The following is a 21431-nucleotide window of genomic DNA, read 5'->3' on the forward strand; positions in this document are numbered from 1 at the left end:
TGAGTTCCCTTTTGTTTCTGGAACTTCAGTTTTGCCTTTTAAGTTGGGGACTCAGTTATATATTTTTCAAAGTACATTTTAATTTTTTATATTTTAGTTATTTCTGTGTTTAGCTGTTTCAGGTGGTCTTTCCGTATTTGCTTAGTCATCGTTCTTGAATGGAAGTCCACATCAGTCAACTTATGGAAACTAAATTTCACTTAACACTGTGAAGATAAACTAGTTTGTAGACTTTTGGCCTTATAAAAAGAGTCCACCCCTACTTCCCCCATAATTATGCATTTTAGTAAATTGGCATTTAAAAATAATCTAATAGGCCTGAAATGAGTCTCTTGAAATTTGAAGTAATGAAATACATTCTAGGGATATTATACATAAAGCTGGTCAGTTTGTCCCTTTAACCCCCTCAACATTGTACATATAAATTTTTGAAGTCTTTGGCTTTGGCTTTGGAGTTTGGGTTTTAGTTTTGAATAATGATCCAAACTCACCATGACAACCAGCATTCAGTGACTGAATCCGGAGCACAGTCATCTGATCTATACTAATTATAAGGGTATACTTACTCATAAACTCAAATGGAAAATGGCTCTTATTTTCAAAGCAAATATTTATATAAGTTTTAAATTTATTGACTAAATACAGAAATAGATAGCAAAAAGATCCCTGAAGAAGCTTCAGCTCTTTTTGTTTTGGTGGTGAGATACTTTGGCTGCTGGGTAATCTGTCAGGTTTAAGTCAGCCAAGGAATAGGATTTGCTGATATCTATAGACTTGAATTTATTCCCTCTCATTGGAACTTCTTTTCATGCCTCAAATTTCTGAATTCCAAGCTTGTCTGAAAGTCTTTATGGAAAGTAAGAATCTTTCTCTGAGATGTACCTTTCCACTCCTTGTCTACTTTGGGTTGGGTTTCTTCTACAGTGTTTGTGTTATTTTGCTTCTACATTTCTTAAAATTTCATGTATACTGATTTGTGTGCATTGCTTCTTCCTTTGCCTTAATATTCTTGGATGTTTTTATCTCCAGATTCCTTAATATATTTAGTATGATAATTAGATATGGATGAATTTTTGTTGTCATAACTGTGATGTCTGCGTGAATTGAACCCGGTTTACTAGGTTCAAAAAACAAAGACTTGCATCAAATTATTATTTACACAGCTATAATGGTCACTTGATAATGTTGTTTATTGCTCAACAAAAATATTCCTTTATTGAGATGCTGCAAATTTCTGAACTTCCTCAATATTTTACGTATGTATATGTGGACATTCTTCTACCTTTTATAACTTTTTTTTTCATTTGTGAACTTTGCACTTGATATTCTTGGTTTGCCTACTGTTTCTTCCTTTTCTAGTTGAGTTTGGAGTCACCCTCAGGCTCAGTGATTGGCAGGATTGATTCAGAAAAACTGTTACTCTCATGGTTGCATTTTATTAGAAGGAGAGAAGAAATAGATTAAAATTAGCAAAGGTGCTTGGTATGAAGCTCAGGAGATAATAGGGTGCAAGCTTCCAGAGGTCTCTTTTCAATGGAGTTGCACAGGGGATGCTTAGTTTTCAAGTTACTATGTCTGACAATATGCAGGAATATTGCCAACCAGGAAAGATTACCTAAACCTCCACATCTAGGTTTTTATTGGGAAATGTTTATAAAGAGGTGCGCTCTCTATAGAACTCACAACACATCCTGAGACTCTAGCCACCCACCCTTACCATTTGGTGTAGCCAAATACAGCATGGCCCAAGGCCACAGGCATACAAAAACTGTCTTATCAGGTTGAATATTCCAAGAGTTAGAGGTCATGTCACAGGAGCCATTCAAGGGTATTGGAGATAGGCCTTCCTTAGGAATGTACAGGATTTGAAGAACTGAGGTCAGCAAACTTTCCTGCACACTAGTAAATGAATGTTAATTTTTCAAGACCATGTTTAAGTGTGATCTGTTCAGTGAAAGCTTACTTAATTTATTGTAAGAAGTTAGTTGCTCCCATAGTTTTATTCCTATAATTATAATTATTTCCTTTGGAGTTTTATTATACTCTGTGTTTCTTGAAAGGTTAGTAACTCAATGCCATCTAAAATATGAAAATATTTATATATCTTTTCCTCCTTTTCTTTCCCATACTGTTTCTTCCTTTGATTTGAAAATTTATTTTTATGCATTTCCTTTAAGCATCATCTTTGTATGTACTTTGTATTATAAAAACTATGTTTTGTTTTCAAATATATAGCTTTGAGTTTATTTTAACAGTGTATATATAATTTGGGAGGGTTTGTGCTGTGGTGAGTACTGTGAATTGTGTAAGACTGTTGAATCACAGACCAGTACCCCCGAAACAAATAATACATTATATGTTAATTATTTTTTTTTTTTTAAGATTTTATTTATTTGTCAGAGAGAGCGAGGGAGAGCGAGCACAGGCAGACAGAGTGGAAGGCAGAGTCAGAGGGAGAAGCAGGCTCCCTGAGGAGCAAGGAGCCTGATGTGGGACTTGATCCCAGGACACTGGGATCATGACCTGAGCCGAAGGCAGCTGCTTAACCAACTGAGCCACCCAGGCATCCCTATATGTTAATTTTTTAAAAAGCACACACACAAAAAAACAGTGTATATATCTATTGGGAGACTGATAGTCCTACTTTAATTAACTTATTTAGAGAGTGTGTGCACATGAGCAGGGGAGAGAGTGGGGGAGTGGGGCAGAGGGAGAGGGAGAGAGAATCTCAAGCAGGTTCCATGCTTGGCATGGAGCTAGTACAGGGTTCAACCTCATGACCTGAGATCATGACCTGAGTGGAAATCAAAAGTTGGATGCCCAGTGGACTGAACTACCCAGGTGCCCCCTGATATTCCTACTTTCAGAATGATATTGTATTTAAGTTTCTGCTTTCTGTTGCAGCTTCTATAATTTGTATACTTAAAACTCTTGGGGATTCTGTTTATATCTATGTATGGTGCTTCCTATAATTTTAAGTGGTATAAACTATCAAAAAATTACATACTAATCTTGAACTCTTTCTTGAAAGTAAGGATTATATCATTTATGCTATATCCTCAGTTTCATGGCTGACATACTAGTTTGCTGTGTTGACTGTTGCTATTTTTTAGTTTTTAACTTCCATAGGTTTATTTCTTCTTATAGGTAGCTAGATCACTAGGAGGTTCAGGCACATAGGATCTTTCTTCCCACATGAAAGTGAATTCAAGTAGTTCTAAACCAAATCAGAATTTATTAGGTGATAGATTGTGTATTTTTATTGCTGCTGTAACAAAATTGCCATTAACTGGGTGGCTTAAAATAAAGCACATTTTAATCTCTTGCTATTGTCAGTTTTACTGGGTTACAATCACGATGTCTGCTAAAGTCAAAGTATAGTCAGGTCTGGTTCCTTCTAGAGGCTGTGAGGAGAAAATCCCATTTTCTTATCTTTTTCAAGTTATAGTGGCCACTTGTATTTCTTAGTTTATTGCTTCATTCCCAAACCATAGGACTCCAATCTCTGCTTCCATTCTTAACCCCTTCTCCTTTTCGGTAGCCCAGTCTTCTCTGTCTCCCTCTTACAAGATGATATTTAGGGCCCATCAAATAATTCAGGATAGCATATTCTCATCTGAAGAGCCTTAATTTAATTGTATCTGCAAAGTCACCTTTGCTCTATAAAGTGACACTGACAAGTTCCAATGATTAAGATCTGAAAATCTTTGGGAGCTATTATTTGACTAACACATTGTAATAAAGCACTTGTAGAGTATAATAAATAAGTAAATTTTTTTTTATATATAAACACTTGTTTGTTTTCTCTTTCTAAATAGCGTATCATTTTCCTCCAATGGAGTGACTCACTGGATTATTTTACTCAGCTCTTAATGTTCATTTCTTTGGTCTTCATATGGGCATCATGCACAATTTCCTTATTTTTTTCCAAGGAATATTTTTTAATATTTTTGTTCTGTGTTGTAGTTGGTGTAATACGGTGCCCAGTATGCCGCCAGGAATGCAGACAGATAGACCTTGTGGATAATTATTTTGTGAAAGATACATCTGAAGCTCCTAGCAGTTCTGATGAGAAGTCAGAACAGGTATGCTTCTCAATTTTTCTTTAAATTCTTATCTTGGTATTAAAATGTAAATAATAAGAAAAATATGTTTGAATAGTTACATGATAATAAGGTAGTTCAGGTATAGTTCTATTTTTCCAATTGAAAATAAAGGCTATTTATTCTGTACTCTCATAACTAATTAAATGAGATGAAAAGTACTTAAGAATTTAAATCTTCTGTAAGTTTTTGTGTTCTCAAGACTTAGATTTTTACTCACTTGAATGTTTGATATGGAAGGAATAGGATTTTATTGAAGATAAATGGATAACAAACTAATTTTATTCTAGTCATTTAGTATATTTGAGAGCAGGTCAGTTTTTATTTTGTGGATTTATATTGTGTAAATTTGATGTAGATTAGTATTTATTTTCTCTTTTAGGTATGTACTAGTTGTGAAGACAATGCAAGTGCAGTTGGCTTTTGTGTAGAATGTGGAGAGTGGCTATGTAAGACATGTATTGAAGCACATCAAAGAGTAAAATTCACTAAAGATCACTTGATCAGGAAGAAAGAAGATGTCTCAGGTAAGACAGAAGCAGTTTTGTTGATTAATATACTATTAATCTCTCTTACCTCACAGTATTTCTATTTATTCTTCATATGCTTTGGATATCAATATTAATAAGAATTTAGAAAGTTAGATAAAAATTTTTAGTTTAAAAATATATGTTTTATTTTACTGCAGAATCTGTTGGAGCGTCTGGTCAGCGCCCTGTTTTCTGCCCTGTACACAAACAAGAACAATTGAAGCTTTTCTGTGAAACATGTGATAGATTGACATGTAGAGACTGTCAGCTATTGGAACACAAAGAACATAGGTACAGAAGTCATAATTGCTTAACAAGAAATCTTATTAAAATGTTTTGTAAAATTAATTATTATTACTTAATCCATAATTTTGTTTGTTAGCATTTTCTTAATTTTATAAATTTCTTAAGGCAAGATATATTTTCAATGAATTATTTAATGGTTTCCACATTCATATATGATTATCTTATGAATATTTGTTAAAAATATGTATCATTACATTTGGGTTTTTAAGAAAGAGGTTGTATTATTTATTTGCTGTGCTTCTGGCTTAGATAAGCTTTTTTTCAAGTATACTATGGTATTTAGGCCCTAGGCTATAATCTAAAAAGGTAATATTCCAGGGGTGCCTGGGTGGCTCAGTGGGTTAAGCCGCTGCCTTCGGCTCAGGTCATGATCTCAGGATCCTGAGATCGAGTCCCGCATCGGGCTCTCTGCTCAGCAGGGAGCCTGCTTCCCTCTCTCTCTCTCTCTCTGCGTCTTTGCCTACTTGTGATCTCTCTTTGTCAAATAAATAAATAAAATCTTTTAAAAAAATAAAATAAAAAAAATAAAAAGGTAATATTCCAGCAAGAATGGCTGATACACATTTTAACATCAAAGTATAACTATACTGATTTCATGTTAGATATAAACCCCTTGTTTTTCTGCAAACTGTGTGTCTAAGCAAGCATAGTTACTAATTTTTAAATACATAGCTTTCTATTTCAACCCTATTATGTCCTCAGAATTCAATACTGTTCACTTATAATGAGTCTATTACGTTTGAATTCTTCTGGAAATGTACTAAAATTTCTAGTTAGGAGTATAACAGTCCTCCAGAAAATTTTCCAGTTTCTATTAAATTGTATGTAGTTTAAAAGATCGTCTTGCTTACCCATAGTCCAGCCTTTTCTAAAGTGTTGTTACAGTACTTCTGCTGATTTGATGGAAATAGGTTTTATGAATCTCTTGCCAGAAAAGAGTAGGTTAAGTTGTATTAACCACATTTAAATGTGTTTCGTAACTGTAGGATGTCTTAGTGCTTTTAATTCCTTTAAGTTCATTGGAATTTGTTAGCATCCTCTTAAAGAGGGAATACATTAGTCCTAATAGCTGACAATTATGCTTTCTTAGTTTGTGTGAGGCACTTAGTTTGTGCTGCATGTTTGTTTAATTCACACCCAACTATCCATGAAGTGTTAGTATTGGTATCATGACTGTTTAAAGGTGAGGGAGCCTACTTACAGAAAGCTTTAGTAATCTGTACAGTCTCACCATAGGTAGCAGAGCCTGGGTTTGAACACAGGCGGTTGGATCTATACTAAGCCTGCATGTTCATTGTTTTCCATATGGTATATAGATGCAGACACAGTGTATGGAGTCTCTCAGACTTGATCACATGAAAGTAATGATCTTTGTTCTTTTTTACTGTTCTATAGAACATTTATTTAGAATTGCTACTTTAAACTTTTGTAACCTTAATTTGTTCCCAAATGTTTCGTCTTACCTGCAAGTTGGCTGGTGTTTCACTTGAAGTGACTAATCTTGTAGATGCCTTCACCTTAGGGCCAAATTTTACCATTGATTGTTTTGTAAAAATCTCAGTTAAGACATTAGATTATCATTCTCACAGCTGCAGTCAGTCAGATATTTGAGCACTTGGGTTACTTACACTTTTTAAATTGTTGGTAAGAAGCAAAAAGAGAAGGAAGATGGCATCCTTTTCCCCATGAAAGAATCATTTCACTTGTCCTTCCCTCACAGTTTAACTTTCCTTTGCCACTTAGTTTCAGGTCCTAATCATCTCTTCAATGTTTTCTCCCTTTTCTTTAGCTCACCCTATATTTTTTCCAGGATAGACTCTTATAGAACTCATGTCAATGCACTATTTTATTCATTCATTCACTCATTCATTCATTCATTCATTCACTCATTCATTCAGAAATGAATGAGAGGGAGAGTGGGAGAGAGAATCTCAAGCAAATTCCATGCCCAGCCCAGTACAGAGCCCCAGATGGGACTTGATCTCATGACCCTGAGATCATAACCTGAGTTGAAATCAAGAGTTGAACACTTAACTGACTAAGCCACCCAGGTGTCCCTGCCATTGCACTTTAAAACCCTTGGTTCCTATTACTACAACACACTTAGAGTTGATCTCCCTCCTCTGAGTTTTACCTTGTCAAATTCATTCTGTCCATGTTGCTGGCAGGATCATTTTGCTAAAATAGAGTCCCTCCTCACCCCTTCCCCCCCTTTTAAAACACCTTTCAGTGGTTACCCCATCGCTAAAGTTTTGGGTGTTTAATATAGCATACATTATTGAGTCATACTAATCTTTTCTCTTTATCATCTGTACAAAGTTAGGAAACAGCCCACAGACTACCTTCATTTCTGACATCAACTGCAGAGTTTAATAAAAACCCTAATGGGAAAACAGCAAGCAGTTCAGCTCATCAGTATGATTTGTTATTACCATCTCCAATTTAGAGCTTTCTGAACAGGGTGCTATCTGTTCACCTTGGAACTGTTATCCATAAACCATTTTGTGTCCCCTCTCTCTTTTAAATTTAAATTTATTAGTTTGTTCAGTTTTGAAGTGTAGTTGACAGCCAGGCAGCTGTTTTTTGGTTCTCAGGGAGCTGATCATAGGGTACTGCCCATATGATTCTAGGATTCAGCAACTCCTTGAGTGGTTTTAAAGTTATCATTGGGGAGAAAAGAGGCTATTTGCTCATAAATACAATAAATAACTCTTAGCATCCTGCTGGTCATATGTTACTGAACAAACCCATTTCTGTTTTATACTCTTCTGGGCACTGCCTGCCTGCCTTCCTTTTTTCCTTTTATTTATTTAGTTAGTTAGTTAGTTGAGAGAGAGACAACACAAGCAGGGCAAGCAGCAGAGGGAGAGAGAGAAGCAGACTTCCTTTCTAGCAGGGAGCCAGTTGTAGGGTGATCCTAGGATCCTTGATCCTAGGACCCTGAGATCATGACCTGAGCTGAAGGCAGATGCTTAACCGACAGAGCCACCCAGGAGCCCTAGTCACAGCCTTCCTTACTAGACTGTTCCTCTGTTGCCCAATATGTTGTGTGTTTCATGTTGCAGACTTATATCCTGTCCTTCAGTCATAGAGTCAGCCTCAATGCCCAATAGCAAATTACTAATTTTCTCTCAAGTGGTATATATTTTAACATGGTATCCAGAAATTTTCTGGTCCAAAATCTCAATTGTTCCTGCTTAGTGGCATTCACTGGCTTTGCCATAAGCCCTAGTCCACATAAATATGTGTTGTTGACAGTCCCCAAATCATGTCCAACTGTGTATTGTAGGGGCCCAAGAGCATGGGGTGATAAATTAGTTTTTGCATTTGAAACATGGCCTACCTTTGTTCAGGATCACATTCAAATACAGCCTTCTTTTGGATAGCTGTGTTGATTGGTGCTGTTGATATTCCCAGATGTGGAATATGTGTCCTTCAGAATTCAAATATACCACCAAACGTTCGGCTTCTTATTTAATTTTAGGGATAGGTGGCAAAAACAATTTATTTTTCTTGACCTGTGGAATGTCAAGGTTTGCACCTGACTAGATTATTCCTAAGAATTTTACCAGTTTGGGCAGGTCCTTGGACCTGGTGGATTTATTAACAGCTTCTTTTGGTTATATATGTCCTTCTTATATTTAAGTCTTTATCTTTAGTTTGTGGTATTGTCATGGTATCATCAAGATGTGTATCACTTCTAACCGCTGTGTACCAGTAAGCTGAAGAATTTAAGTAACCCTTCGGCAGTATAGTAAACGTAAATTGGGATCTTTCCATGTGAAGGAAAATTGCTATTGGCTTTTTTGGGGGGGGATTGAGGCGGAAAAGAGAAAAACATACACAGGATCATTTACTGAGTATCATTCTCTTTTAGCCTGCTATATATTTTTTTCTACTATTGAAATCATATCAGGGACTACTGATGTTACACGGGCTCTACTTTATTCTAGCTTTATAGTCTACTGTTAGGCTTGATGAGCCATCCATTTTTTTCCACAGGCTACATATACATTGTTATTGTTTAGAGAATTCATTGTTACCAGACTCTGGCTTATTATAATTTATCATTAGAGTGGTAATCTATCACCAGGTATCATATACTGTCTCAAATTAAGTTTTGTGGGCTCAGTTTCATTGGTTCCTGTTTTAGCATGTCTAATCAAGACTGGCCTTTAGATGAATTTATATGCCTTCTGTTTTACAATACCAGTCAGATATAACATCCATTCCAATAAGATAGTCACGTGAAGGAGATGTAACCACTTCACAGAAAGTCTGTTCTGACATTCCAACTTTCATCCAAATTTTTGCCTTAATCCTCTTAACTATTGCTTCTCCCAGTCTATCTGTAGCTCCTCATTAGGACTTCTAACATTTTAGAATTATAGTGCAGTGGGCTCTCATGTTAAGGAGTGCCTGAAATATCTCTTATCCACTCCCTGGCTATGTCACCCACACAAATGCATATTAACTGGATTCTCCAGTGGGTTGAACCAGAAGACCCTTGCTTCTCCTTCAGTCTTCAATTTGATTAATTTATAGGATAGGGGCACCTGGGTGGCTCAGTGGATTAAAGCTTCTGCCTTCAGCTCGGGTCATGATCCCAGGATTCTGGGATCGAGCCCCACATCAGGCTCTCTGCTCAGCAGGGAGCCTGCTTCCTTCTCCCTCTCTGCCTTGCCTCTCTGCCTCCTTGTTATTTGTCTGTCAAATAAATAAATAAATCTTAAAAAAAAAATTTATAGGATAGTTACTCCTGGTAATTCCGGGTCTGGTTTTTTCACTGTCTTCTTTATCCTCTGGCTTTTAAAATTTCTCTAAAATGGGGGTAAATACAGCAGAGCTGTTTAGGGCCCTTTAATGTTGGGGAGCAGCAAAAACTTTCATTGGTCCACCAGACGACCTCTAGTCATGCTACATCAAGATCTTTGTTCCAGCCTCATCAATATCTGCTTTATTCATCCCATTTTTTAATAGCCATCTGAAGATTTTTATCTTGCTGTGTTAAATCCCTTGACTCTCCCATTTATTTTTTCCTTTTTTCTCAAGAAAATTTCTCTAGTTTTCTTAGCATCTTTAAGGCGCATATTGGGAACCTGAGAAAATAGATCTGATAAGGGGTTTTTAGGTTGTTGCTAAATATTGTGGCAGTAAGGTTACATGGGGTGCCCATGTGAAAGAGTCCCCCTTAATCACAGTGTTTACTATAACCTCAGTAAGAATCATACTCAGTAGGTGAATATTCTATTTTTCATAATGCTAATCCAATATGCCTAGCATAAGAAATGTTTGGGGAATCTCCACATTTATAGGAGTACAGTCCTTTTCCTGTATTTCAGGGTCAGCAAATTTTATGGGATCATTTATCTAGTCTACTAGGTTAGTTATCCACTTGGGAATGACCTCCTGTGAGTCTGAATTATGGATAGCCATCTTTGGTTGTTCACTACTGAGTTGTGTGTCCTGCATCAGCTCAAACTTTGATCTCTTCTGTTTTGCATCATTCAGAATCAATGGTACTGCTTCCAGATAGTCATTCTCACAGTATTTTAGTATAGGTTTTCCTTCCAGAAACATTGATCTACAAAATGAGACATTCCTTTGGACTGTACTCTTTGATTTTACTAGTTTCTTGATTTTGTCTTTTCCTCAGTTGGACTACATTCTGTGACCAGAGGTCATTGAGGTACTCTCTGTTTTCCCAGAGTACTTTTTCCCTTTGGAGTGACCCTGAGGCTAGAAGTGGCCATAGTTCAGACTAGCTGAAGCCTAAGCTTTGCCCAATGTCAGTATCTGTCCCAACACACTGTTCATTTTAGCTGCTGCAGAATCAATAACCAAATGATTGTATAACTAACTTGTTTCTTACTGGTTTGCATTTCCTTTTTTTCCACGGAGTCAGTTTTAGGGAGTTGGGTCTATGTTTCTAAATTTTACTGATAACTTACCTCTAGGAACTTTAGCTCTAATTTTAGACCATGAATGACTAGGTAGTCATCCAAGAATCAAAGGTTCATAAACCCCTGTTTTCTCATCCTTCCTCTTCCCAAACCTCATATTTCAGTGAGTAAGGATCATTCTAATGACTCCCATTTCTGATACCAACTATGAAGTTAGAGAATAATGCACAAGTGCCCCCTCACTTTTGACACCCAAGTGCGGAATTTGAGGAGCACCCAAACCACTTTTTTTTAGAGAGAGAGCACACGCAAGTGTGTGCATGCACCGGGGGAAGGGCAGAAGAGAGAGAGAGAGAGACAATACCAAGCAGGTTCCATGCTCAGCACGGAGCCCAACGCAACTATCTCAGCAACCCTGAGATCATGACCTTAGCTGAACTCAGCAGTTGGACATTTAAACAGCTGAGCCACCCAGGTGCCCGCCAAACCACCCTTCTGACACCTGTTGTAAATTGAGGATTTCCTGAGGCTACTGTCAGGTTCGGTAATTTGCTTGAACTCACTGGAAGTTGTTATACCGAAAGGATAGTGTAGGGATACAGATTAAAATCATTTAAGGAAAGATGTATGGTGCAAAGTCTAGGAGTGTTCCAAGTGTGGAGGTTCCGGTTGTCTTCTCTCAGTGGAATCGTGGACATAATTAACTCTTCCCAACAATGATATGTTACAGTATACATGGAATATTGCCAACCAAGGGGGCTCGTCTGATCCTGGGTGTCTAGAATTATAAATATAAAATTTGTGATGTAAGTTTATAAAATTTATAAAAATTGGAGCTTTGTCATATAGAACAGATTTCACTCTCAGTGTGACTGACTTATCTTTAGCCCCTCCTGAGGTTGAGCTTGTTCTGGGTGACCTAAAGCTCCCACTATATACCCTATCTTTAGCATGTAGGCCAAAGTGCCAGATAAAGTACTTTTATCAGGTAGTACATTTCAGTACTCCTAATAACTGAGACAAAACCCCAACTCCTATTTGTTAAGGTGTAACTCATTATTACACAGTTTGTTAACTCCTACTTGTGCTCTTAACAGTAGCAAATCCTGTTTTAAACTCTCTGCCTTTACAAATGCTTTTTCTTAACTTATAAAACGCGTTCCTTATCTGTCAGAAATAGTTATCCAAAAAAAATCTTCTCAAGGGGCACCTGGGTGGCTCAGTGGGTTAAGCCTCTGCCTTCGGCTCAGGTCATGATCTCAGGGTCCTGAGGATCAAGCCCCGCATCGGGCTCTCTGCTCAGCAGGGATCCTGGTTCCCCCTCTCTGTCTGCCTACTTGTGATCTCTGTCTGTTAAATAAATAAATAAAATCTTAAAAAAAAAAAAAAGAATTATTTACCCCTAAAACTAGTCACCAACAGTTTTGCTTCATCTTTCCCACTCGTTTTCCCTACCTGGACTTTAAGGTCTTTTACGACTGATTCTTTAGGGGTCTCAATTTTCTGTATGTTTATTGATCAAGTCAGGTTTCCCATCTCCTCTTGAGTCAGTTATGTGATTGTGATAATTTATAGTTTCTTAGAAAATTACCTATTCATTAGAAATTTTAAAAATATTCAGTTAGAATTAAATACCATTTTAAGATTTTACAAAAATCTCTGGTTCTATCTCTTGTTTATAATGTTATACAGTTGAGTTTATTTTCTCTTACCTTATTAGCCTGGCCATAGATTTGAGTATTTGAGTGATGCAGTTCTTAAAGTCACTTATTCTGTTCTTTAAAATTTTTCTAATTCTCAGAGCTCTCTTATATCTTTATTCTTTCTTAGTTCGGTTTTGTTGTACTTAGATTCTTACATGGAATCTTTAGTTTATCAAAAAGATTTAATCTCATTCCATAATCATTATTGACTCATACAGTCTGTAATTGTAGTTTTGGGTCCTCTCTACCCTGTTTGAAAAATAATTGCTTCATATTCTAGTGATAAAGATGAACTCTGATGTATGTATGCCTGTGTATCTTTTTTAATAAAAAGATTTATTTTAGAGAGAGCAAATGTGCACTTGAGTGAGGGTATGGGCAAAGGGAGAGAAACCCAAACGACTCCTTGATGAACATGGAGCCTCATGTGGGGCTCAGTCTTATAACGCTGAGATTATGACCTGAGCCAAAATGAGTGGGGTGCTTAACCAATTGGGGCACCCAGGCACGCCATTTATATATATGTATACATATATATATACACACACACGTATATATACACACTTTTGTATATAGATACACCAATATACATATATGTATACTTGGGTGCATGCTCTCTCCCACTCTTAAAACATATATATATGTATACATATACACATATATATATTATATGTAATATACATATATATATATATTTTATATATATATATTGTTTTTTTTAAGAGTGGGAGAGAGCATGCACCCAAGTATAGGGGAGAGGGCAGAAAGATAGAGAGAATCTTAAACAGACTCTGGAGCTCGAGCTCATGATCTGAGATCATGATCTGAGTCAAAAATCAAGAGTCGGACACTTAATTACTCAACTACCAGGTGCCTCTGTGCATCTTTTAAATGCAGAAAGTGTAATACCAACTTTAGAAGCTGGCTATAGGGATTGAATGAGAATTTTACCTGTAAAGTGCTTAGCATAGTAAGTACTCAGTATCAGTTTAGCTATTAGTACTAACATTGTGACCTGTATTTTCTTTTTTCTCTCTTTTTACAAACATTGTATTGAAGTCTTTGGTGCTAATGTCTTTAATCTTTATTGCCTTGGAAGTTCTCAAAAAGAAAACAACTATAGAACTTTATGAAATTTTGTACAATTTTGAACATTACATGGTTTCTAGCTCTACCATGGGGTTATCTCACTTCCCTCTATAATTCTGTTTGCAGTTAATGAATAAAATAAGTATAGACTTAAAAAAAAAAAGAAAATGAGAGAATAGACACCAAGGGATATTTTAGTGAATTTTTCAAAAGCTGGGCAATGGACTGAGTATATGGTGGATCTGATGATAATTGACCTAGTAGGTTGAATGAATAACAACCCAAGGGCCAGCAAAGGAGATATATAAAGGAAGCTATGTGATTTAATTCCTAGACACCTATAGATCAGGATTTAGAGATGATAGGTATCATAGAATTTGGGCTTACTCTCTTTGGTGATACAGGTCTAGATGGAGAGTGGGGATGAGGTAAATGGCTGACGTTGGGGAGGTTAAATGAAGTCTGCATTAAATTGTGGGCTCTTTGCTTTCCCTGACTTGCTTCCACATTGCCAGTGGTGACTGTTTTTTTGTTTTGTTTTGTTTTTAATTATTCCTTGCTATCCTCCTCTCTGGAATTAGAGAGGTCTTTTCATTCTCTGGAGAAAGTGATCAGAAGAGTCCTCTAAATGTTGACATTTGGGGTTCATTTCTAATTAAGAAGATTGCCTTACGTGAAGCCTATCAGTTCATAGTTCTGTTCTCACACATGACTCTAAGCAATTTTTTAAAAAAATGTATTTCAGTGTCAATGGATGAAAGGATCATCTGACACTTGAATAGAGCCACCCTCATGTACCATATGCCGTACATTGTGGGCTATGTTGAGAATTCTTAACTCTTCCCACTCTTGTCTGCTTCACATGTAGAGACTGGAAAAGCTAAATATTTCCTTTCTCAGCATTTCTGGCATCTGACCCCAGGTTTATGCCCATAAAATGTAAATGGAATTCTGCTTAGTTTGTGATTTTTAAAAGGGACAAATGTTGCTGTTATCGGCTTTTTTCCATCTTTTTCCTTCCTTGAATTAGGATGTAATGCCTGGTACTGTGACACCATTATATGTTCATGAAGGTAAAGCCAAGATCATCTCAGAGACTGTCGCTTTGATGTTGTTCAGCTAGCACCATTAGCTACATCTGGTCTTATTACATGTGTCTTTATTAGTCACTGCAGCTGTACACATTTCTGATTGACACAGCCACCCACATGAAAGAGACTGAAACACTGAATAAGAGGGCCATGAAGGACATAAGATAATATAGGAACAAAAGGAAATGTAAAATCAAACAAAATTTTGACATCCTTAAAAATATGATAAGCTATTAGTCACAAAGTAAGGATAGAATCTTTGATAAAGAAATCATTAAGAAAGAGTTCTTAGAAGCATGATAGCTGAAATAAAAAATTAATAGGTTTTGTAGATAAATTAGTCTCCTAAACTCTAGTTAGAAAATAGAGCAAAAAGAGAAAGGACAGATAAGAAAATGACAAGATACCAAGGGCCAGCAATACAAATTATAGAAAAAGAAGTGATCAAATAAGTAATCCAAGAAACTCTCCTAAGAACCTAGAGTTGCCATCTGAAAAGACCTATTATTTGATTTAAAAAAATCTATAAAAAAGTATATCTCACCATAAAATGACTGTATGCTATGGATTAAAATGAAGATCAGCAAAATTTCCAAAGTAGGCAACATGTAATGAAATGGGAGTCTAAATAGGATCCTTAAAAATAGCAATACCAGGAGACAGAAGATGGAACAGTGATTTAAGAAGTTGGGGGCTGAGAGGGAAAGATTTTCAATAGATATCTGTAGCTAATAGCTAGATTTCTATAGCTAAATTGTTAGTATTTTTTCAAGATTTAAAAAAATTTTTTTAAGTAATCTACCCCCAACGTGGGGCTCAAATTCATAACCCCAAGATCAGGAGTCACTCCACTGACTGAGCCAGCCTGGTGCCCCTTCTGTAGCTAAATTATTAATGTGAAAGTAAGATGTAGACATTTTTCAGCATGCAAGGACTCAGAAACTGCCTCCCATGCACCTCTTTCTGGAGCACTATTAGAGAATGTGATCCACAAAAATGTCAGTCAGCCAGAGAGTAAATGATGAATTGTGAATGTCATTCTGGGAAACAACTCTACAGTAGCTAGTTTAACTGAAGCATTAAGACTGAGGATATCTCCAGGAAAAAAAATTTAAAAATGGAACCACTTCTAATAAATTTGTTATTGTTAGATCATTTGAAAAATAATATTGACAGATTTTTGACTTATCAGTTGGAACATGAGATTCATTAGGGATTGGTAAATTGAAAATTAAAAGAAAACAGAGGGCATTCATTAATTAAAAAAAAATTCTATAAAGAAAAGAAGTTGGTTTATCACTGGCCAATATTTACTTACTCATTTATTCAGCAAATAATTGCATGCGTGCTGAGTGCTATGCATGGTATATTTCATTGAGCAAATTAAACTCCTTGTCCATAAGGACCTAATTTTTCATAAGAGTCAAGCAAGTAGTAAATATATCAGATGCTGATTGTTACAGAGAAAAATAAAAGCTGGGAAGTTAGGACAAGGTATGTGGATGTGAGTGTTTTTATTTTAAATAGGATAGTTTCAAAAGGTTTCCATGATGAGGTAGACCTTGAGTAGAGACTGAAGGAAGAATGGGAGCAACCCTGCTTAAACTTGGCAAGCCAGGGAGCATGTTTCAGATAGAGAAAGCAACTGGCAAGGGCCAGAGATCTTAGCATACTTGACTTCCTTAAGGAGCTACATGTCTGAATGGAATGAACAAGGGGAAGACTGGTATCGGGTGAGGTTAGAGAGGCAGAGAGGGCCAACTTACTGAGTGCTTTGTAGGCCATTTTAAGAATGCTGGCTTTTAGTCTGAGTAAGACACTCAAGCCTCGAGTAGCAGAATAATCAGTAGTGACTGATTATTGTCTTCAAATGATCTTGCTATCTGTAGTGAAGAGAGAGTAAAGGGGCACAAAGATAGAATTAGGAGATTAGTTAGGCTGTTTTCAGTAATTTAGACAAGATAGGGGTGGTGTAGACTACAGTGCTAATATTGGAGATAATAAGATGTAATCAAGTTCTACGAATGCTTGGAATTTGGATTTAATACCTGAAATTGTGATGTATGGGTCTGCTGATGTATGAGTTGGAGGGGCAAAACTAACACCTAGAGTTTTGGCTTTCAGGTTACTAAGAGTAAGTAGAAGGATAGGATTGAATTTACTGAAGTGGAGAAGACTACTGTGTTTGTTAGGTGTTTTTAGGGAATTGGTAGTCAGGTTTTGGGGATACTAAATTTGAGATATTAAAATAATGTAAACACCAACTATTTTTTAAAGATTCTATTTATTTATTGAACAGAGAGAGAGAGATTATTTTAGGCAGGCCTAAAAAAATCAACATTTATATTACCATCTCCCCTACTTCTATCATGCCCAATCTAATTTTATCATTAAAATAGTTGGTGTTGGGGCGCCTGGGTGGCTCAGTGGGCTAAGCCTCTGCCTTCAGCTCAGGTCATGGTCTCAGGGTCATGGGATTGAGCCCTGCATCGGACTCCGCTCTGCGGGGAGCCTGCTTCTCCCTGTCTCTCTGCCTGCCTCTCTGCCTACTTGTGATCCGTTTCTCTCTGTCAGATAAATAAAATCTTTAAAAATTTTTTTCTTCTCCATTAACAGATTATAAGAGGAAGCCCCAGACCCACCCTTCTTCACCACCATTTGTACCTCTCCATCATTATTTGTTTTCAACTTAATAGGACTGGGCGCCTGGGTGGCTCAGAGAGCTAAGCCTCTGCCTTCGGCTCAGGTCATGATCTCAGGGTCCTGGGATCTAGTCCCTCATTGCGCTTCCTGCTTAGCAGAGAGCCTGCTTCCCCATCTCTCTCTGCCTGCCTCTCTGCCTACTTGTGCTCTCTCTATCAAATAAGTAAATAAAATCTTTAAAAAAAATAAACTTACTAGAAATAACATCATCATGTTCTTTATCCCTGTTAGTCTCCTAAAAAAAGCCCCGCATTCCCAGGTTTCCCCTCATCTGGCATAATTTAATTCCCATAAGGCTGTGCATATGACAGGTATATCTCTCTTGCCACTGTGTTCTCTGGGATTAATGGTTTGTCATCACCAGCATCTCTTTATTCTCAATCTCTTTTTAGATCTTTTCTGTGCTTTCTCTGCTGTAGTGGAAACAGAGCTTGAGGACATTGCTTCCCCTGCAGCCCTCTTAACTGGTGGCTATTTTTACTTTGATATTTCATGTATCACTGGACCTTGAGGTATATAGCTATAGAACATTCTTTCTTCCTTCCTCCCTAAAATCTAAATTTTAATCTTATGTCATCATTGCTATTCCTCATTTGGTGCTGTCATATAAAAACCCATGGGTCATTTGACTCATCCCTAAACAGTTTCTAACTCAGAGGTCATCTATATAGATACTACTCTTGTCTTAATTCCTGGCAGTTTTAATATATGCATATTTGACTCTTCAGATATTCTAGTCTTTGTTCTTTGAACTCCTTTCTAAAATTTGTGTCCTTTACATTGTCAGTCACATCCATGATTGTACGCTAGACCTTGGCATTTCCAGTAATTATATTCAGTTTCATGTATTCTTCTCTGTGACCACATCTCATTATTCTGTCCCATTCTGCTTAATGTCAGATTTCCAGTGACTTTTATTTTAATCCATTGATAGTACTATTTTTTTCACTTTACCTCATTCCTTTATGTTCTCACTTAATCCTTTTCCAGTTTAACTTCAGGCTAATCATTTTTACTCCCTCCCTTGACTCTTGTATCCTACTTGGTTGAGGTCTCTAGGTTAAACCACAGTCTTGATTAAACTTCCCTTCCATCATGCTTTGCTTATGCAGCTGAGCATCATGGGAGGAAAAAACCCACGACACCAACTGGTCTTATTCTCAGTTCATGACCACTTACCTCAAATAGACTCTTAATGTTACCTGGCTGTCATACTATGTATTAATTCTGTTTTCTTTCAACATTCCATCATCCATCATCACCCCCAGATATTGGCAGTGCTTCCTACTTCATTGAGAAAACTGAAACAATACAAAGAGAGCTTCTGCAGACGTACTCCATCACATCTTGTCTTTGAAGCAGTTGTACCCACATTTTTCATTTCTCTGTTATCTTAGTTGAATTTTCTTCTTCTATGAAGCCAGTTTCTCTGCTTACACACGTAGAGATTCCATCTCATCTCCTACAGCCAAGGAAATTGCTTCAGCAGTTTGGCTTTCTCTGCTGATGTCAGTTTTTCACTCTAGCAATATTCCCTCTAGTATTTTACTTTATTGTTTTTTTTTTTAAAGACTTTATTTATTTATTTATTTGCCGAGCAGAGAGCCTGATGTGGGGCTTGATCCCAGGACCCTGAGATCATGACCTGAGCAGAAGGCAGAGGCTTAACCCATTGAGCCACCCAGGTGCCCCCACTCTGGGATTTTAATATTCTGCTATTTTTTCTTACATCTTTAAAAAATAGAAGAAAATGTAAAACTTTAATTCACTTTCCCTGTGGGGAGCTCTCCCCATTCCTCTTTGCAGCAAAATATTTTGAAAGGATTGCTTATAATCATGGTCTCCTAATTTCTCCTGTCCCCTTCTCTCTATCAACGTTTTACCAACATTTTTCTTTTCAAGGTCACCAGTAACCATTGCATTACTAAATCTAGAGGTCATTGCTTGGTCATCATCTTAATACTTAACACATCTGCAACATTTGACATAGTTGATCATTCCCTTAATACATGTCATTTATTTGGCTACCAAGAGACCACATTCTTTCAGTTTTCCTCCTACTACACTGGTTACTTTTCAGTTTCATTTGCTCATTTTCCTTCATCTCTTAATGTTGGATGTGCCAGGCATTACTTCATTATCTGCAGTTACAGATTTATGGCTTTAAATACCATCCATATGCTGATGATGTCCAGATTTCTATTTCTAGCTCAGTACTCTCTCCTGAACTTTCAGATTTGTCTATTCTATAAACTATAACATCTCTTCTTGAGTGTCAACTTTCTCAAATATAATATATCCAAAATAGAACTGATCACTTACTCCAGATCTTTTTTTACTGGCATCCTTGCCCTATCCCAGTTTGTGGCAGTTGCATTTTTTCCATTGCATAAGCCAGAAATCTTGGCACTGTCCTTGATTCCACTGTTTTCTCATAACCAAACTCCAAACTTATCCGAACATCTTTTTGGCTCCCTCTTCAATATCTATCCCTGAATCTCAAAATTTCTTACTATCTCATTGCTGTTAGCTCCGTTTCTACTAGGCTGGTCTCAGACACCATCATTTCTGGCCTGGATGACTACAGTTATCTCCTCAGTCATCCTAGTACTTGTAATGTTGCCCTCCTTCAGTTTATTCTTAACTACTAGAACAGTCTCATGTCATAGTCACTCCCTGCTCAAAACCTTGCAGTGGCTCTCCACTTTTGTCAGAGTAAAAGATTCCTTATAGTGGCATGTATGCTTGTATTTCATCTACTGCTCCTCTCCCCACTCAGTCTGGCTTCTGTTGTTTCTAAAACATGGCAGAGATAATGTTGCCTCCCTGTTTTCTCTACCTGGGAGAACTGGTCTACTTATTTGCATAGCGAACTTCCATTTATCCATCAAATCTGCTTAATGTAACTGTCAGTGATCTACTCGGATCACTGTATTTAAAATTGCAATTTGTCCCTTTACCCCAATCCTGTCCTGTTTTAGGTTTTTGTTTTTTTTTTTATTGCACTTACCACTTTCTAAACATGTTCTGTAACTTACAACTAATTTTTTGTGTTCCTCTCATTAGAATATAAGCTTCATGAAGATGGGTGTCTGTTTTGTTCACTGTGTCCCAAGAGCCTAGAACAGTATTTGACACACATTTAGACATTTCGTCTACTCAACAGATACTTATTAATTTAGATATAGGAAAAAAAGAGTTGACAGGCCTGCCTACGTATAGGAGTTGTCATTTATATGTGTGTATTTTCACAGAAGTCAGTTTTTAATTTTTTAAATAGTTGAGGGCTGCTTGTTCTGCTTCTTAATTAGAGGCCCTTGTTTTTCTTTTTAATATGTAAGTAATTTCTACACCCAGTGTGGGGTTTGAACTTAAAACTCTGAGATCAAGAGTCACATACTCTTCTTCCTGAGCCAGTTAGGTGCCCCATGGAGGTCCTAGCCTTTTTTTTTTTTTTTTAAAAGATTTTTTCTTTATTTATCTGACAAAGATCACAAGTAGGCAGAGAGGCAGGCAGAGAGAGAGGAGGAAGCAGGCTACCTGCAGAGCAGAAAGCCCGATGCGGGGCTCGATCCCAGGACCCTGGGATCATGACCTGAGCCGAAGGCAGAGGCTTAACCCACTGAGCCACCCAGGTGCCCCCCCCCTTTTTTTTTAAACATTTTATTTATTTGTTTGATAGAGTTCACAAGTAGGCAGAGAGGCGGGCAGAGAGAGTGGGGAAGCAGGCTCCTTCCTGAGCAGAGAGCCCGATGCAGTAGATTTCCCACTGAGCAGGGAGCCCAATGTGGGGCTTGATCCCAGGACCCTGAGATCATGACCTGAGCTAAAGGTGTTTGACTGACTGACCTGAGATGCTTAACTGACTGAGCCATCCAGGCACCCTAATCCTATTACATTTAAGGTAATTATTGATATGGTTTAAGCTTACCATTTAGTTTTGTTTTTATTTTTCTTTTCTGTGGTTTTTTTATCCCTGCCATGTTTCAACTTAATAAAACCG

General features: G+C 37.1%; 1 protein-coding gene across 2 annotated transcripts in view; it reads left to right on the plus strand.

Moving 5' to 3' along the window:
- Nucleotides 1-21431, plus strand: part of TRIM33 (tripartite motif containing 33) — a 117644-nt gene that overhangs the window by 47496 nt on the left and 48717 nt on the right. For both annotated transcript variants that reach the window (XM_082685012.1, XM_082685011.1), the window contains exons 2-4: nucleotides 3967-4085; nucleotides 4486-4630; nucleotides 4792-4924. In XM_082685012.1, coding sequence (XP_082541138.1) covers nucleotides 3967-4085; nucleotides 4486-4630; nucleotides 4792-4924 — 397 coding nt within the window. The remainder of the gene's footprint in view (nucleotides 1-3966; nucleotides 4086-4485; nucleotides 4631-4791; nucleotides 4925-21431) is intronic.

Source organism: Mustela nivalis (assembly GCF_964662115.1).
Source record: "Mustela nivalis genome assembly, chromosome: 10".
Classification (NCBI taxonomy): Eukaryota; Metazoa; Chordata; class Mammalia; order Carnivora; family Mustelidae; genus Mustela; species Mustela nivalis.